Raw genomic sequence first — 18,852 nt, forward strand, 5'->3', positions numbered from 1 at the left:
CCGGCGCGCCGGCCACGCCCCACCCCGCCGCCCTCTGACGCGCTGTATTATTCATAAGACGCGACTGGCCACGCCCCCTCTGGATCTAACCTGGCCCACAGTCACCTCTGCACGGCCCGCCGACTGTTGCATTATTCATGACCGCAGCTGGTCTCGCCCCCTGTGGACCTGGCGAAGCTCACAGTCACCGCCCTGCTGTGCTGTATATTCATGAAGCGTGGATGGCCCCACCTCTCAAGGTCCCAGAGAGGGCGACTTCCGTACCCGGACTCCGCCCCGACACGCGCACCCCTCCAGGCCCCGCCTCAATATGCATTATTCATGACCCTGACTCAGCCAGACAGGTCGAAGCCACGCCTCTCTGACCGCTGACGTGATGCATTATTTATGAGGTCGCACCAAGCCTGCCGTCTTTGGTTTCTGTTGAGAGCGGTAGCCTGTGCGTGAAAGGGGCGGGACGGGTGCACAACACGTGGGGGGCGGGGCTGGTTATTGGCCTTGGTGAGTGGGCGTGGCTATGCAAACTAAGCGCGCGTTGGACGCTGGGTTGGGCTAGTGGGGCTTCCTTTAAGGTAAGTAGATGGTATTCCCTGGCCCGGGCTGCTGGGGAATTGGGAGTGATGGGGAGGCGGGAAATTTTGCTCATGATAAGAGTAGACTTTTATTAGAATAAAATTCTACAACCCCAAGGTTCCTGAGACCTGGTGGATGTCCAACTTTCCCATTTTACGAAAACACCTTACGGGGGTGCCTGGATGGCTCAGTCGCTTAAGCGTTGGACTTTGGCTCAGGTCATGATCTCAAGGCTCCTAAGTTCGAGCTCCGCATCAGTCTCTGGGCTGACAGCTCAGAGCCTGGGAGTCCACTTCTCTCTCTGCCTCCCCTGCTCACACACTGTCTCTCTCTCTCCCTCCCTCTCTCTCTCTCTCTCTCAAAAATAAACATTAAAAGAAGTTAACATAACAAAATATTTTGTTTCATAAGATTAACCCATTTAAGTGTGCTATTCATTGGCACTTAATACATTCACAATGCTGTGCAGCCACAACTATCTCATTTGGGGAATTTTCATCACCTCTGAAGGAAACCCATACCCCGGGCATCTTGATCCCGTGGTGAGTTGGAGCTCCACATCAGCCTCTCTGCTGTCAGCGCGGAAACTGCTTAAGGTCCTCTGTCCTCCTCTCTCTAGGCACCTCCCCTGCTTGTGATCTTTCTCTCAAAATTAAATAAACATTTAAAAATAAATAAAAAATATTTTTAATTCATATTTTGAGGGGAGGAGGGGCAGAGGGAAGGGGGAAAAGGGAATCCTAAACGGGCTCCACATTCAGCGCAGAGCTGGACACAGGGCTTGAACCCACAAATGAGATCATGACCTGAGCCAAAATCAAGAGTCAGATGCTTAACCAACTGAGCCACCCAGGTGACCCACAAAATAAAACCTTTACTAAAAAAAGAAAAAAGAGGGGCGCCGGGGTGGCGTAGTTGGTTAAGCGTCCGACTTTCGCTCGGGTCATGATCTCGCGGTTCGTGGGTTCAAGCCCCGCGTCGGGCTCTGTGCTGACTGCCAGCTCAGAGCCTGGAGCCTGTTTCAGTCTGTGACTCCCTCTCTCTCTGACCCTCCCCTGCTCACGCTGTCTCTCTCTCTCTCTCTCCTAGAAATAAATAAAGCATTAAAAAAAAAAAAAGAAAAAAGAAAACCCCTACCCACTAAATAGTCACTTCTATCCCCCACCTTCCCAACCCCTGCAACCAGTCACCTACTTTCTCTGTCTATGGTTTTACTTATTCTGAACATTTCATATCAATGGAATTATATAACCTTCTGTGACCAGCACTCAGTGAAAGACTCAGCATGATGTTTTTGGGAAAGTGAATGAAGGCAACCTCATTTAAAATAGAGTCAGGTCAGAAGAGGGAGCTCTGTGACCTGCTGACTCACTGTCAATTGCAGACCCCAACAGGAAAAAGTCTACTTTACTACCCCAGCAGGATGAAGGATGAGTTTCTCCTCACCCAGGAATAGCGCAGCCAATGAGATGCTGCCACAACTCAGCCAATGAGAAACTAACTTGACTTTTCTTCAATGGACTTTCCTTCAAAGCGGCCCCTCCCAACTTCCTCTTTTTTCTCTACAAGGTAATGTTTCATCTCTTTTACTTGCTTTTGCCAATGATTTTACCATAGCTTGCGTATCCTGAGTTGCCATTCCTCTGCTTTTCCCTAGTAAACCCATTTCATTGGTAAAATAACTGGCTGTTTCATTTTCAAGGTTAACATATTCAAGGCTGCTCCTGTTGTAGCATGTATCAATCATTCATTCCTTTTTATGACGAATATTCCATTGTGTGGATGGACCACATTTTATTTACTCATTCATCCACTGATGGGCACTTAGGTTGTTCCCACCATTTGACTATTATTAAATAGTGCTGCTGAGAACATTCATGTACAAGCTTTTGTGTGGACAAATGTTTTCCCTTCTCTTGGGTCTATACCTAAGAGTGAAACTATTAGGTTCGACGGTAACTGTTTAACTTTTCAAGAATCTGCCAGACTGATTTTTTTCACAGGAACTACAATTTTATCAATCTCCCATTTTACAGGTGGGGAAACTGAGGCTGGAGATCAGTACTGGCTTGCCCATGCAAGCTTCTCCTGGGCTCCTGGGTATCCTAACCTATGGAAAGTTCTTGATTTGTTTTTTTCTCTTCAATCTAATTACAGACTGTGGTCATAGGATGAAGACTTTGAATTAAGAGAGAAAGGCGAAGTTCAGGGGCCTTCTGTATATCTCTACTAAGGTGATCTCCTTAAGTTCTGCCCACCACTGCCAAGTTGGCACTGTCATCTGACCATGAACTGCTGACCCCAAGGCCATGCTAGACTCCTTGAAATATTTTCCCATACCTGCCATTAACATCTCCATTTGTAAATTTGTAAAACTAAGGCTCAGAGGAGGTGAGGCAAGCACTCAAGGGTATCGGCCCTGCCAATGTGTGGGCTGGCTGGAACTTGAACTTAAAATCTTTCTGACCCAGAGCCCTCCTGATTACCCTCCACCCTGCTGCTGAAACCTGGATCCCTTTATATTTCTTCATTGAACACCCTCAGCCCAGGGCCTAGCATGGAGTAGCCGCTCAGAAAATATGTGTTGAATGAATAAATGATCTCATTTAATTCTCACAACACAACTACCGGTCCAAATGCACCCTGCCTAAGGCTTAAGGGTTAAAGCTCTGGAATCCTCTACCCTTCACTTGGGGTCAGTTCATCCTACAGGGAAGGTGCCAGCACTTGCTCAGACACACTGACCCCTCTGCCCACTGTCTGTGCCCAGCTGTTTATCCAGGAGCTGGGCCAGGTAAATATTGGAGTGGGTGGGGCTCACTGCCCAGAGGGATCATGGCAAGGCAGGAATAAGGCAGGTGAGGAGTGGTTAGAGTAGAGGATGGGGAGGGTAGAAACAGCTGGACTGCCAAATGGAGAGCACAGGAGGAGCCAGCTTTCAGGGCTGACCTGCTCCTCGTGTGACGATGGGAAAGGCATGACCCCTCTCTGAGCCTCTGTGGATTTATCTGAGAAATAGACAACAGTAGTAATATTGGGTGCCTAAAATGCACCAAGCTCTGTGCTCAGTGCTTGCCATCCATGACTGCCTTTAGGAGAGAATACAGTGGTTTGGACTCATCTGCCAGATCAGGAAACCAAGGCTTGGAGACATCAAGAGAGTTAAGAACACTGTAACCATGGGCTGCACTGCTTAGTAATAACCATTTCTCCACTTTACACTTAATGCTCCTATGGCTCCCAACGGAACCCAAGGAACAATAATGGAGGAATCATCAGGCATTGGCATGCTCTCCAAAGTCTCTAAGAACTATGTCACCCAGGGCTGCCTGGGTGGCTCAGTGTGTTAAGCATCTGACTTCAGGTCAGGTCATGATCTCACAGTTCATGAGTTCAAGCCCAGCATCAGGCTCTGTGCTGACAGCTCAGAGCCTGGAGTCTGCTTTGGATTCTGTGCCTCCCTCTTTCTCTGCCCTACCCCACTCACACTCTGTCTTTCAAAAATAAACATTAAAAAATTTTATTAAAAAAAAAAAGAACTACATCACCCAAGGAATTGGAAACTGGCTGGTCCAATTTCCAGTAATAGAAAGCCTCTGGGATGGCCCCTTGGCATGCACTCCACCTGGCCAGCTCACTGCAGAACCACTAACTCTATGATGGGAACAGTGACTCTAGTCTGTTCCTCATCCCCTATATGGCTTTGGATATGACTTGCCCTCTTTGGTGTGCTCACATCATAAAACAGGGATAATAACAGCATTTACACAAAAGCCGGGCCCTGGACCAGTGGCAAATGGCATCGTCATAGAAGTCATTATTATTTCTTCGTCTTTTTTTTAACCTTTATTTTATTTTTGAGGGGAGGGGAGGGACAGAGAGAGAGGGAGACACAGAATCCAAAGCAGGTTCCAGGCTCTGAGCTGTCAGCACAGAGCCTGAGGCAGGACTTGAACTCACAAACCACGAGATCATGAGCTGAGCCAAAGTCGTGTGCTTAACCGACTAAGCCACCCAGTCACCCCTGGAAATCATTATTATTAATGAGTTTACAATAGTTTATCTATATAATTCCTTTATGTTGTTTGCAGTTTATGTGTTTTTAAACCACGCTGGGATGAACACCCACTCTTAGTCAGTTATTGCTAATAGCTCTTGCCAACCTATGTATTAGTTATATACTGCTGCATAACAAAGTACTTCAAACTTAGTGACTTAAACCAACACACATTTATTATCTCACAGTTTCTGGGAGTCAGAAATCTGGTATGTTTTAACTGGTCCTCTGCTCAAGGTCTCATGAAACTGCAATGGAGGTGTTGGCTGGACTGCATCCTCATCCGGAGGCTCAACTGGAGAAGGACCCATGTCCAAGCTTCTTCAGCCTGTTGGCCGAACTCATTTCCTGGTGGTTATAGGACTATGGCCCCCATTTCCTTTCTGTCAGCTGGGGGCCACTCTCAGGTGCTAGCCACATGGCCCCCTCCATCTCAGTAATAGAAAGCCTCCCTCTGTTGAGAGAGAGAATTTAGAGTGTTGAATACTGAATCCCTCTTATGGTTCAAGTGCCTCTGACTTCCTCGTCTGCAACCAGTCAGTGAGGCCCACTCAGATTATCCCCATTTCTTAAAGTCAACTCGCCCAATGACATAATCACAGGAGTGTGATCTGGGCCACATCTAGTCCTGGGATGATGCAGAACAAGGAATCTCAGGAACACCGTAAAATTTCTGCAGCCCACAGCCCTTGGAGCCACATCTCTGAACACCTGTCCCACAGCCTCCTACAGACTCAGTTGCTCAGCAAATGAGCCTTAGGGATTTTGAAATATATTCTTTTGCAGCAGAGAGAATGCAAGGACTCGTGAGGGCACTCAGTTTGGAGAGAGCCCGTCTGCGTGGTGGGGCAGACAGCATGCAGCCTCAGGGTCCAGTGCCTGCTTCACTGCTCCCCCAGCTGGGCATCTCTGAGCCAGCAAGTCTAGCTTGTAGGCCCGCAGGCCTCATCTGTGCATCTGGGAGGCTGACAGTCCTTCTTGGGACAGGGAGTAAAGACTTCTGTTGTTGGGACCCCCCAAGACGATGCTCAGGTTTGTTGATTCACCAGAAGGACCCACAGAACTCAGAAAAGTTGTTCTGTTCATGGCTATGATTGATCACAGTGAATGGAATAGTCTGAAGTCCTCAAAGGAGAAGAATGTGTAAGGCAGAGACCTCATGCAAGCATTTAGGTAAGACTATGTAATTCTCCAAGCAACCTTTGCAATACACACACACACACACACACACACACACACACACACACACACAGTACTGCAACCAGGGAAGCTCATCTGAGCCTCGTCCAGAATTCCTACTGGGGAGGAGGGCTGACCACCCATGTGCTTGACCTCAGTCTCCAGCCCCTCCATAGGTCAAGTTGATACCATTTGGCCAAAAGCCCCACCCTAAAGTATATTGTTTTTTGTTTTGTTTTTAAATATTTTTTTAAAATTTTCCAATGTTTTATTTATTTCTTAGGGAGAGAGAGACAGCGTGAGCAGGGGAGGGTCAGAGAGAGAGGGAGACACAGAATCCGAAGCAGGCTCCAGGCTCTGAGCTAGCTGTCAGCACAGAGCCCAACGCGGAGCTTGAACCCATGAACCGTGAGATCATGATCTGAGCCGAAGTCGGACACTCAATCGACTGAGCCACCCAAGTATATTGTTAACACAGACTCTCTGGTGTGGCCCAAGGTCTCAAGTAAATGAAGACACTTCGATCAGTCAGGACATCCCAAGAACTTAGATGTAGACGTGACCTGCCAGGAGCAGACTGAGGGCCAGTCCTTTCTTGGGAATGTGCGGGGTTTGGACAACCTAGGCCTGCTGAGTTACTTCTTTACTCGTCTACGTGAGATGGGGCTCCAAGTGTCCCCAAACCACCATTTTGCTTCATGGACCAGCTGCATTATCCTCACCATGAGCAATGAAGAAGGTAAGGCCTAGCACTACCTGGAAAGGGTTTATAGTGATGGCCATGCACACTCTTCCTCAAAGGTGGCCTGTGTGCTGGCTATACCTTCTGGAAAATTTTCAAAGTCAATTAAAACACATCCATGCTCAGGAGACTCTGATGACACCACAGCCAATCCACTCCATGGTAGTTTTCTTCCTTTCACCCATCCGTCTGTCCACAAGCATTTATGATTACTCCTTTCTGTCCACTGCTGTGTCAGGGAGGCTCCGGGAGGAGGACACAACAGGCCAAAGAACAAAACTGATATAACCCAGCAGACTTCCATCCTCTAAATTCCCACATGCAGCAGAAAATCGAGGCTGACTCAGGCAAAAACAATTATTGGCTCAAAAGATTGAAGAAACAATAGACTCCAGGCACAGCTAGCTTCAGGAGCTGAATAGGAGCGCCATGACTCAGTCTCTCTCTCAGCTCTGCTCTGTGGATGGCCTTCACTCTCAGGCCCCTCTTCACAGACACAGAAAACCACAACAGTACCAGGCCATCATCTCCAGCTCAGCAGCCCCTAGAGAAGAGTATCTACTTCCTATGAGTCCACAAGTTTCAGGGAAGGCTTTGATCGGCTCATTGTGGGTCACATGACCATCCAGGAGCCAATCACTGTAGCCAGGGGGCTAGATTGCTCTGATTGGTCAGGCCTGGGTTGCAGATCCATCCTTGAAGGCTGACAGGGAACCAGCTCCACTTGCATGGAAAGGAGTGAAGGTAAGTTCCACCAGGAGGAGAAATAGAGAACAAGCATTCAGGGATCTAACGGTCCCATGCTGGGTGACTTCACAGCCCTCACCCACGCCCCAGGAGCTCATCCCTTAAGGAGGCATGCAAAGAATACCCCATTAAAGTGCTCATGAGATGCGAGTGCTCCCACCACCACCACCACACACACAGCCTATTCTACCAGGTTCACTTCCAATTCACAACCTACTGTGAGCTGCGCCCCTCAAGGGCAAGGCCAGGCTGAGTTATTGCCTAAGGCCAAGTACACAGAAGGCATGGTACATATTTTCATATGAAAGAAATATCCATCCTAGCTGTCCTCTGAATGTACCATGTACTGGCCAACCTTTGCACATACCATGTCAGTCCTGGGAGCACTCTTCACACCTGCTAAAGGACTCCTGTGCCTTCAGGGACACCTCAATGCCCCTTGTCCTGGCCACCCTATCCCACCCACCCCATTCACACCATTGAGGCTAAAATACCAAGGGAATGAACATTCTAAAGTTCACACTTCCGGCCATGGCATTCAAAGCCTCTCTCATTTCTGGCTATAACTTGCAAAGAGATGCAGAACTAGCTGGTGGTAAGAGCATGGGCTCTGGAGGCAGGCTGACCTGGGCCTAATCCTGCCTATTGTTTCTTGGGGGATGGGACCCTAGGCAGGAGCCGACTCTTCTGGGCCTCAATCTGCTCAGCTAATAATGGGCACAACCAAAAAATCCTTAGAGCAAAGGGGGAAGGCACATGCAGCCAGACTCCAGTGTTACTAAAAATCTAGACAGCATGGGACCCATTGTGGAACCCACAAAGAGGACATAGAGACCCTCAGCATGGAGTAGAGGCCGGAAGTCTCACATGTGTGGTCGGTTGATTTTTTACAAAGCTGCCACAGTAACTCACTAGGGAAGAGAAAGTCTTTCCCACGGATGTTTCTGGAACAACTGGATAGCTATATGGGAAAAAAAGAACCTTAACTCCAACCTCACACTATAATCATATGTTCACTGAAAGTGAATTGTAGATCTCTATAGAAAAGCTAAAGCCATAAACCATTTAAAGGAAAGCCGAGGAGCGCCTGGATGGCTCAGTCGGTTAAACATCTGACTCTTAATTTCAGCTTAGTTCATGATTTCACGGTTTGTGAGATCAAGTCCCACATCGGGCTCTGTGCTGACAGCACACAGCCTGCTTGGGATTCCATCTCTCTCAAAATAAATAAATAGGCATTAAACAGAAAAAAAGCCTTAAAGAAATCACTACAAACTAGTTCAGCAAATATTGACAAAACGTGCACAAAACGGTAGGAAGAAAGCTGATAAATTGGACTTCATCAAAATTTAAAATGTCTGCTCTAAGAAAATGAAAAGTGAGCCAAAGAATGGGGGAAATATTCACAATATACTACCTGACAAAGGACACTTCTCCAGAATATGCAAAAAACGGACACAGAATGAGGCCACTGGCGGTACCTGGTGGACCATGCCAGACCTGATCAGCACTTGGGAATGATGGCCGTGGGGACTCTCACAACCTAGGCCAGGAAGTCACCCTAGCCAGCCCACCAGCCCACTGGCCACCCCTCAGGCCGGCTTCCCATCCTGAGGACAGCAAGTCTGAGGAAAGGGGGGGTGTCCTACCTGGGACTCCAGTCCCCCAAGTCTGGCCAACCCACAGCCCTTACCCCAGCACCACCCGCAAAGGCCCCCTCCTGTCAGAGTACAAAGTAGGAGCCTAAGGCGGCTGAACGGTGGAAAGGAGGGTTCAAAGCCACCAACAGATCTGTGTTCACAGAGTCATTCAGGTGAGTTACAGAGCAAGGGCCTGGAGTAGGCAAGTTCAAGGCCTGATTGCTACCTTGGCTGTGGCCAATGGCTTTCCCTCCTGGGCTGTAGGGGGACAGGGGCAGGACAGATACTTATGGTGACCTATTCCCAGAGCTCTCTTTTCCTGGGGGCAGGATGAAGCCTTAAGAGGGGTCTCAGCACTGTTGACAGAGGCCTGAACACTGGCTCTGCCTGTGCTGGCTGTGACGATGAGTGGCATTTAAAGGAGAAGCTCCTACAGCTCCAGATTGGGGGAAAACTAAAAATCAAGGGGAGCTCCTGGAATCAACCCCAACCCCTCCTCATAGTCCCCAAGGCCCTGCAGGGTCCGGTTCTGCTGACCACACACTCTTCTCAACCTTGAACACATCAGGCTCAATCCTGCTCCAGCGCCTTCGTGCTGGCCATGCTGCTACCTGAGACATGGGGCTGTCAGTGTGTGGCACAGCCAGACCCCCGGGGCCACTGATGTCTCAGCACAGCCCCCAGTTAGATCCTGCCATGATCCCCATCTTCGGACGGGGCAACAGAGACGACAGTAAGTGGGGTAACCAGCACAGCTGGGTGTGAACTTCTGCGGAGTCCAGCTGGGTACCCTGAACACATCGTCCCTCTCCTCCAGGCCTCTGTTTCCCCCTTTGTAAAGCAGGTCTGCAGTGGTCTGAGAGGAGACACCCCCACTCTAGTCCTGCATGACCCTGGATGTGACACAGGCTCTCTCTGGTCCCGGCCCAAGTGACGGTGGAAGAAGGTACTAGAGCCAGCAGAGTGCGGGGTAGGAGGCTTTATTTCACAGAAGGGGTAGGAGGGAGAACCTGGACAGAGGGCAGCAGGCGGGGTGGGTGGGGGGTGGCGCCTGGAGAGGGACTGGGTCAGGAAAGGGCTGCCCTCAGGCCTGTTGGGAAGGAGAAACCGAGGCTGGCCTCTGTTGAAACCAAACCCAAGGGGGTGGGGGTGAGAGTGGAAATTGGGTCTGGAGGAATGAGGGCCCCCTCCCCCCGGGCTGGATATGGAGCCCGGGCCCTGCCTCAATTTCCTCCTATAGGGCCATAGTCCCTCCTGGCTCACTGGGGCCACGTGGCCCCCAAACCTCACTGCTCCCGCCCCAGAGGAGGGGGCTGGATCAGACAGGGCAGTTGACAGGGAGCCTGGGGAAGTTAGGGAGCGCGGGGTGGGGTCCACGGTGTGCAAAGGGGTGGTGGCCACCTGCGTGGTCAGTTCCTGGCAGCGATGACCACAGAGAGAGCCACGCCCCCCAGGGCAACAGCAGTTGCCCCAAACAGCCACTTCCATGGGATGGACTGTGGATAAAGGGGAGGGAAGAGAAGGGCTGGAGGGCGGTCAAGACAGATACCCTGGTCTTCAGCTATCAACACGGCCAAAAGAGACCTCCCAGCAAACCACTGCCTGACAATGCCTTTCCTGCCTTCTGGCAAACTCCTACTCAAGCATCAAAAGTCCCCTATTCTAGAACCTCTCCCCTTCCCCACTGGAAGAGCTATCATTCTCTGCCCTGAGCGCTTGAGATGGTGCTCCATCTTCTGCTACAGCCCCGGCCAGCCAGGGCTGAGGCTTCTCTGTCTCCGGCATGGTCCAGCACAGCTCAGTTGACAAGGACATCAGTGCTTCTGCATGCCGTGCCCCGCCCTTAGCCCCTACCCCTCCTCTGGGAGCATCCCTGCGCCTGCCAGCCCCAGCTCACCCAGGCACCCTTGCCAGGACACTTGGCAGGCAGCCGGCTGGGGTTGCCCAGCATTTTCCGGTACAGGGCGGTCTCTGTGCTCCGCTGGGCTGCGTGCTTCTTCACCAGTTTCGAGAGCTCTGCGTGGATCGTCTGCAAGAGGCGGGTGTCGACTGGGCTAAGAACATGCAACCTGACCATCTAACCCGACCATCGTCTCTTATGCTCTGCTTTTCTGCGACCCCCTGGTCACTTTGGGCTGGGTCCACTGAGACATGAAAGTTCCATCTGCCCCTCTCTGGGCATCAGCAAAGTGGGGGCTGCCATCTCCATCCCCCTAGGTAACCAGTGGAGGGGGCAAAACACATGGTGGCCAGGAGAGGAAGGTTCCGGGGGGAAAGGTGAAGACATTGACACTGGCCGGGTCAGCGGCACCCTTGGCCTCTGGGAGCCCCATGGGGAAGGGGTGAGCCCAAACCGCCTATGCAGGGGTCAGCAGGGTCTCTTCAGCCACCGATCTGTCACTGCCCAGGCTGGAACACCATAGGGAAAGCCGCAACAAGAATCACAAGAAGACTACGGGATGACTTCCCAGATAGGCTGGCAGGACAAGTCCCAAGGGCGTCTCCTTTCTGCTCACCTTGTTGGAAGGTTCCAGCTTCAGAGCTGCCCTCAGAATGGGGATGGCCTCACTGTACTCCCCTTGCTGGGCCAGCACCTGTGGGAGAAAATGGATGGCACCACTCCGGAACCACAAACGACCGTGACCTTCTTCAAAAGACCCAGCCCTGCCAGGCTCCTGGCCACCCTGACTAGTCCCAAATCTATCACCAACAGCCACCCCAGGGATGCAGCCACCTTCACACTGCTCCTGAGCCCTCAGACTACGTGAGCGCCCCACTAGGCTGTGTCATCCCAATCTGTGCCTTCCCCTGCAGGTCGGTCTCAGCCTTTGCAGGAGACCTGGGTGCTGGCCTCACCTCCTCCCTCACTGCCCTGGCTGGCTCAAGAAGCCAACTGAACGTTCTCAAAGCTTTGGCTACAGTGAATGATTCAGAGCCAGCCAATGAGATCGAGCCTGAACTATACTGGTGTCACTGATGCTAAGCGGGGAGGATGGAAGCCTAGAACTTCTGAGGGGGCAAGAAGCACCATCTTGGTCACCTGGAAAGGAAAACCCGTAGCAGACAGGCACAGTATCCTCACAGCATTGCTTACGCCTGGATCCGGCTATGCCTGAAGCCAGACACCCTGCACTAGGCAGTTCTACGAGCTATTAATTCCTCCTCTTGCTTGAACCTGTTTGAGAACGTTCCTGTCACTACAACCAGCAGACACAAGCATTTGGAGGCTACATGAGCACACAATCCCACTGCCCCCAAGAGGATTATAAACTCTTGACAAACAGGGATGGCATTTTCTTCCCAAGTTTCTACACAGAACTCTACAAACAAGTTCTTTAAAAATGCTGGGTGGAGAAAGGCCCCGCTCGGGCTTCTCATAAACAGGCTGAGTGATCCACCGTTTGCTTGTTATCTCAAATTTCCTCTGCTCACTGATAAAAAGCACTAAGCCCCCTGCCAACACACACACACACACAAAGGGCGGGGATCAACAAAAATGGGGGTAAAAGCAATTAAGGTCAAGTCTACACAGGCCAAATTCATCCCTACATTCCACAGCACAACTGGGCACCCCCTGTGTACCTGGCCCTGTTTGCAGGGCTAGAGAATTAACAGCGAGTGAGCCAGACAAAATCTCCAGCTTCTAGTAAGGGAAGTAACAGCCATGATGACACCTGCCAAAGCTGATGACAACATGGGAAACATGAAGACAGGGCAGGGGAGTGTGGCAGGCAGAGCTTCCTGAGGAGGTGACATCAGAGACCTGAAGGGATAAGAGAAGGGCCCATGGTTTGGGGGGGGAGGTCTGAGGTATGCATGTCTCAGGCAAAGAGCACAGCCGGTGCAAGTCACTGGGGTGGGAACAGACCTGGCCTGGGCAGCAACAGTGAGGCGGCAGAGAAGGATGGAAAGAAGCAAGAGGAGAGGCGGAAGGGGACGGCAGAGGGACCAGATGACTCAGAGCCCCGAGGGTTGCAATGAGAACTTGGCTTTTACTCCGAGAAAGATGGGAACCATGGAGGATTACATGTAAGGAGCAGTCCCCAGTAGGCCACCCCACAGTGGCAGGGATAATAGAGAACCTAAGACCTAGAATTCAAGTCTGGTCTTGGTCAATGAATTACTGTGATTCAGGCCATACCTAAGCACCTGTCTGGGACTCAGTTTCCCCACTTGTAGCCCAGAGAGCTTGGCTGGTTGATGCTTATGCCCGTCTCAACTCCAAAGTTTGGAAGCAGCCCCACTGTTCTGGGTGGGGGCACCAACCTGCCCGCCTGTAGCCTATGCCCATCTGCCCGTGGCTTGCGGTCCATCCACCTGCAGCCCACAGCTCACCTTGCCCTTGCGGAAGAGCGCCTTGATGTTGTCGGGCTGGTGCTCAAGCACGAGGCTGCAGGAACGCAGCGCCGCACGATAGTGGTCCAGCTTCAGCTGTGAGGCTGCCAGGTTGTTCAGACATTTCACCTTCAGCTGCAGGAGCTGCTCCTCCTCCTCGAATGTCATGTCCACTGTGGGACGATGGCGCTCAACCACAGCAAGGGTTACCACACCGCCAGCCCCCCACCGCTGCCCATCTGTGGACAGATGGCTGCCTTCTACTCCTGGGGAACGTGTCCCACACACTGTGTGACTCAAGCCAAGGCCCACTCCCTCTGTACCTCGTGGCAGACGAGACCGGGTGGGGATGGGAGGGCCTCTGAGTATCCCTGTCACAGGAGACTGGGGAAGGGAGCTCTGTGTTCCCAGGGACGGGGCCTCCACCCTCTATTCCTCAGAGGACAGGCCCCTATCTCTAACACAAGCGAAGACCAGCACCATCCTCAGGGCACTCCCAAGGAGTCTATAAGATGGCACTAAGCACCGTGGAGGCCTAACCACGGGGCACGTGGACTGACATGGTCTACAGTCACCCACGTTCCCCCATACACCTGTGTCTGTAACATTCCATGGTCAGGGATACACCGCAACTCCGGAGTGGACCCTTGCCTAACGGTTAGGAATAGCTGAACATCTATCAGTACTGTGGAATATTTTAGAACATTCTGAGTCTGAGGCTCTCTGTGGCTTGAAGCTTCTGGCACTAGTGGATGCTTTTGAGCGGAGGGGGGGGCAAGATTTGACCTGGCAGTCACCTTTGGCGCTAGAGGTGATGGCCTTGATGGCGAGGTCGTAGGAGTTGGCAGCCAACACGAAGTCGGCCCGCTGGTAGTGGGCATTGCCACACTCCCGCTTCCGGTTGGCCAGAGCCACACGCTCCTGCCCTGTGAGCATTTCCAGGTCAGGTCCATCCACGGCAGTCTTCAGGGTCACTTCCAGGCACAGGGCCGCATGTGGAGGGATGTATGGGCTCCTGCTGGGGGATGGGGCAAGAGCAGCACTCAGACCCAGCGGCCACTATGAATGAACCCCGGACAGGCTGGGTTGGCTCGGGAGCAGGGGGAAAAGGGTTCAAGTCTTGGAGATGGCCCCACCGTCAACCCTCCTCAGTAAAGTGAAAGGGAAGTCACACGCCACCTGCGAGCTAGCTGACTTGGTGAGTAACTTCCCCCTCCCTAAGTCTGTTTCTTTTTCTATAAAATTGGCAGGCAAAGGGGTCCCCCGTGGGGACCCTGCTGGTGACAGGTTCTCACCTGCCCTGGGGGCCATAGCAGTACTTGGAATCAGCAGTGACCATAGCCGTCTCCCCGACATCCATGAGCGGAACGCTGAGATCCAGGGCCTGGGTGTGTAAGCGCAAGGGCTCAGGCAGGCTCAGGTGCAGAGTAGCAATGTCATGTTTGCTCTGGCTCTGCCACCTTCCTGCCCCCAAGCCCAGCCCCTGCCAGCCACCACCACCCACCTCCCCTCCATCCTGCCTTGCCTCCTCCACTCAGCCCCAGGGTGGTTGCCAGGCCCCTCGCCCCATCCCACCTGAATGACATCGCAGTCGCCCAAGGTGAACACCAGCTCCGGCTCATCCTGCACCCGAGTGCCATTCTCCAGCGAAGTCTGCAGCTGCACGGTGACTACCTGGCCTTTAGCTGGGCGGCTTGAGCCCGGGGGACCTGGAACCAGCGTCTTCTTCCTTAACAGCCCATTCCCTGCCAGGGACCAGGGACAAGCACCCGTTACCAGGCAGCTCTGATGGGTGCCTGCTTCCTGAGCACCCCTCTCCCAGCATTCGGCTGAGCCTCCAACAGCTGCTCTCCACTTACTGGGCAGGTGATCCCAGGCCTCTGGGACTGTCCCCTGCTGGACACTGGGCATTAAAGGATTAATTTGAGGAGTGATGATAATGGCCCGGCTGACCATTACCTTAAGAAAATTAAGACTCACCAGGGCAAAGAGCTCAGAAAGGTGACCCTGCCCAGCGTTGTCAGGCTGGCAGGGATATCCAGCAAAGAGAGAAGCCACTCAAATCTCCCTCCCCTGGTTCCAATCCAGCCCTTTAACATTTGGGCCTCAATTTACCTCGCCATGAAATGGGGGTAGTCAGGGGGACCCCTGGAGACACCCAGTGAGCAGTTTGCTTGGTTAGCAGCGTGCCTGTGATGCAAGAGTGTTCCCACCAAAGCACCACATCACTAAATGTAAAAGTTAAACAGAGCCAGAGGGCCTACATGCAGAAGTGCCTGTGAGGGCCCCAGAGCCCATGTTTTCCTCCATGCCCCAAGCAATCACAGGAATGGCCAAATGGCCACAGCCAACAGCTACTGAGGGGGCATGAGAGCCGGCACCCTCATGAACCACAATAAAGACACCCATTGACATCACACAACCACTGAGGCAACTCGAGGGCTTTCACCCCTGGGGCCTGTCAGACTGATATCATCTACAGTCACCCTTATTCTGACCTTTATCTGCATTCCAACATACCCCACCAGTCTGGAATATACAGTAATTAAAAATGTGCCTTGGACTAAAACTTAAGGACAAGAAAGTATCTATTGATATTCTGGAATATTCTAGAATGTTCCAAATTTCTGTGCTGCTCCTCAACTTGTACATGTCCTACATCCAGTCTCAGAACCAATGGTCTACTGGATCCCTAGGGATCCCGGTGTCTAGAAGTTTCTGGGCACTAATGGTGGATATGCTGGAAGGGGTACAACCAGGTACTGCCTCTCATTGGGGTAGACGCTGAGGAAATCACATATCCTCTGAAGGCCTCAGTTTCCTTGTATAGAAGCCCAGATTCTGACCTCAGAAAGTGGCTGGCTCTGGGGCGCCTGGGTGGCTTAGTCGGTTAAGCGTCCGACTTTCGCTTAGGTCATGATCTCGCGGTTCGTGGGTTCGAGCCCCGCATCGGGCTCTGTGCTGACTGCCAGCTCAGAGCCTGGAGGCTGTTTCAATCTGTGACTCCCTCTCTCTCTGACCCTCCCCTGCTCACGCTGTCTCTCTCTCCTAGAAATACATAAAAAAAAAAATCTTTAAAAAAAAAAAAGTGGCTGGCTCAAAAATGAAAGGACAAAGTCAGATTTGTGCTCAGAGGGGCAGCAGGGCAGCTCTTATTATCAGTAAAGAAGAGCTTCCCAAATTCTAATATAGCCGGGGGGTGAGGGAGGGTGGGCTATCGGACCTTGGGCAAGCACCTCCACTTCTCTAAGCCTCAGTTTCCTCATATGCAAAATGGGGATATGGTAGGAATTACATCACAGGGTTGTTATGAGGATAATATAGGATGTACAGGCCTGGCACAGAAGCAGTGCTCGGTAAACATTACCTGGTGTTATTTTTAGACATAACAATGTTTTTATCAGCAATAAAGATATTATCAATGACAATTCTGTACTTTCCATCAGTATTATTTGACACTACTACTTTAATATTAGCATCAATAGCGTAAAAATGACGTTTTACTAACATGTTCGTGAATGGACACCGACATTATTTAATATTCTAGATATCACTATTGGTAGCAATATGTTTTTCTGGTTTCCAGAGTTCTTACCATGGGGTACACGGTGGGGTATATGTGTGGGTTCCCCTAGTTTCGTTCTTGCAGGACTTCTCTGAGCAGCTACAATGCTAACGCACGCTATGAGCCGGACAGAGGTATGAGCAAAATGGGATGTTCTTCAGATCCATTTGACCCATGGACACATTTTCAGAAGACAGGCACTTGCCAGACAAGTGCCAAAAAAAGCAGCACTGGGGGTTGGGAGCTGCCACCGCCTGGTGTGTTGGCTGTGTGGCCCCAGGCAGGTGACTCAGCCTCTCTGAGCCGCTGTTAGCAGCTCTGGGAAACAGGGGGCATAACATAAGGTGCGTGTGCATGTGTGCGTGTAACAGCGAAAGGGGTTCTTAAACATGAAGTGTCTCAATCAGTTAGTTGCCTGTGGCTGGCAATCACCGTGGTTACATGTTTTACTTCAAACCTGCTTCATAGCAGAGAGGGGAAAATGAGGCTCAGGGGAGAAGAGGGTCTAGGCCAAGGTCACTTCTGAACCTGAGCTGTCCACGCCCTGTGGGTCAACCCAAGCCACCCCTGCTCCTTACCCAGGATGTCCAGCCACTCATCCGGGGCTGGGGCCGGCTCGGGCTCAGGCTCCATGGAGGCCAGGAATTCTCGGGCCAGGGCCCCAGGCTGCTCAGCCTCCTCCAGTGGGGGCTGCCCCACATCTTCAAGTGGTGGCAGTTCACTCAGATCTTCCTCCTCCTCCTCCTCCTCCTCCTCCTCCTCCTCGCCCTCTGCGTCTTCTACCCCATCCAGCACCTCGAAGTCCTCAAGTGGTGGGACCCCAGCAGGCGGCGGGGCAGCAGGCTCAGGGCCCGAGGCAGAGGGCTCAGCACAGGATGCCATGCTGCTGGGGGGACGGGAATTGGCCCTGGTGGGGGGAATGGATGGGGTAAGAATCCCACCCAGCCCCTCAAATTCTCCTCTGCATCCATTCACCACACTGCCGATCACTTGCTGTGTGACTCAGGAGCTCCAGGCCTCATCTATTCTAGTGGGTAAAGAACAACCCAGGCTTGACCCCACACATCGAGTCCTGGACATCAATCAGGCTCAAACAATGTTAGCTATTATTACAGCTAATTATTTTTCAGTCTTTATAAATACCCAAAGTAGGAAACATTCCCCTCCCCCATATTCTGCAGAAAAGGAAATTGAGGCCCAGAGGGGCAAAGCCATTTACCCAAGGTCACAGAGCAAGGCAACTGCAGGGGCAGAATTTGAACCTGGGGCTTTATCTGATTAAATACCCAAAGGGGGTGCTGGGATTTTTTTTTAGGGGGATTAAAGTCTCGGGAAGTCTGTTTTTAGAGCCCAAAGGGAACTGAGTCTTTACCAGGGCTCCCTACCTTCAGCTGCCTCTTCTCCTAAGGGGAACCACCTAGAAATGTCAAGCCTTTTCTTTCCATAGCCTGAACCTAATACCACTACCCCAACACCAAGGATCCTATACCAAACTCTACCCTGGGAGCCCTTTCTCCTCTCCTCAGGCCTCCTGACCACTCTCAAAGTAGCCCCCTTTACAGTGGTCAAGACCCCCGTGGCATTCTACAGCCTTTTCCTTGGGCCATCAAGAACTGCCCCCTTCCCCCAGACCCCAAACTCAGAGATGGCAGAGCCTAGCCATCATTCTAACCCACAGCATCCCCTCCCTAACCCTCACCTGCCTACTCCTTCTGGGCTTTGGCCCCATATTCTGAGACCCTCCCAGCCCCCACCCCCACAATCCCCTGCCCCCANAACACCCTGAGAGCCCCAGACGCCCCTCTCCTGATCGCATAACACTCTACGCCCACCAGACGCCCCCCGCCCCGGCCTGGCTCTTCGTCAACCTCCCACCCAGGGCCCCAACGCTTCATGCCTGTTTGACGCCACCAGTCTGGGGCCCCCGACCCCCCGCACCCCTCGGGGGCCCAGGCTCTGCACTTCTCTGGCAGCAGCGCCCCCACTCACTCCCCTCAGCCCCATTCGGTCCCCG

The 18,852-nt window shown here is 52.1% G+C and overlaps 1 protein-coding gene across 2 annotated transcripts; it reads right to left on the reverse strand.

Annotated features, from left to right (window-relative positions):
- Positions 1 to 9,902: 9,902 nt before the first annotated feature.
- On the reverse strand, positions 9,903 to 18,398 carry FKBP8 (FKBP prolyl isomerase 8). 2 transcript variants are annotated; one of them, XM_077776987.1, is made up of 8 exons: positions 17,417 to 18,398; positions 14,849 to 15,018; positions 14,569 to 14,657; positions 14,071 to 14,291; positions 13,274 to 13,446; positions 11,455 to 11,532; positions 10,836 to 10,967; positions 9,903 to 10,434 (listed from the first exon to the last, which is right to left on the reverse strand). In XM_077776987.1, exons 1-8 carry the CDS (start codon positions 17,718 to 17,720, stop codon positions 10,348 to 10,350), a joined length of 1,254 nt encoding a protein of 417 aa, XP_077633113.1. In that variant the 5' UTR covers positions 17,721 to 18,398; the 3' UTR covers positions 9,903 to 10,347. The 2 variants fall into 2 exon arrangements, with proteins under 2 accessions (XP_077633113.1, XP_077633112.1); XM_077776986.1 differs by having other exon boundaries at positions 14,071 to 14,288; positions 17,417 to 17,745.
- Positions 18,399 to 18,852: the final 454 nt, after the last annotated feature.

This window comes from Crocuta crocuta, unplaced genomic scaffold (genome assembly GCF_008692635.1).
Source record: "Crocuta crocuta isolate KB4526 unplaced genomic scaffold, BGI_CrCroc_1.0 scaffold77, whole genome shotgun sequence".
Taxonomy (NCBI): Eukaryota; Metazoa; Chordata; class Mammalia; order Carnivora; family Hyaenidae; genus Crocuta; species Crocuta crocuta.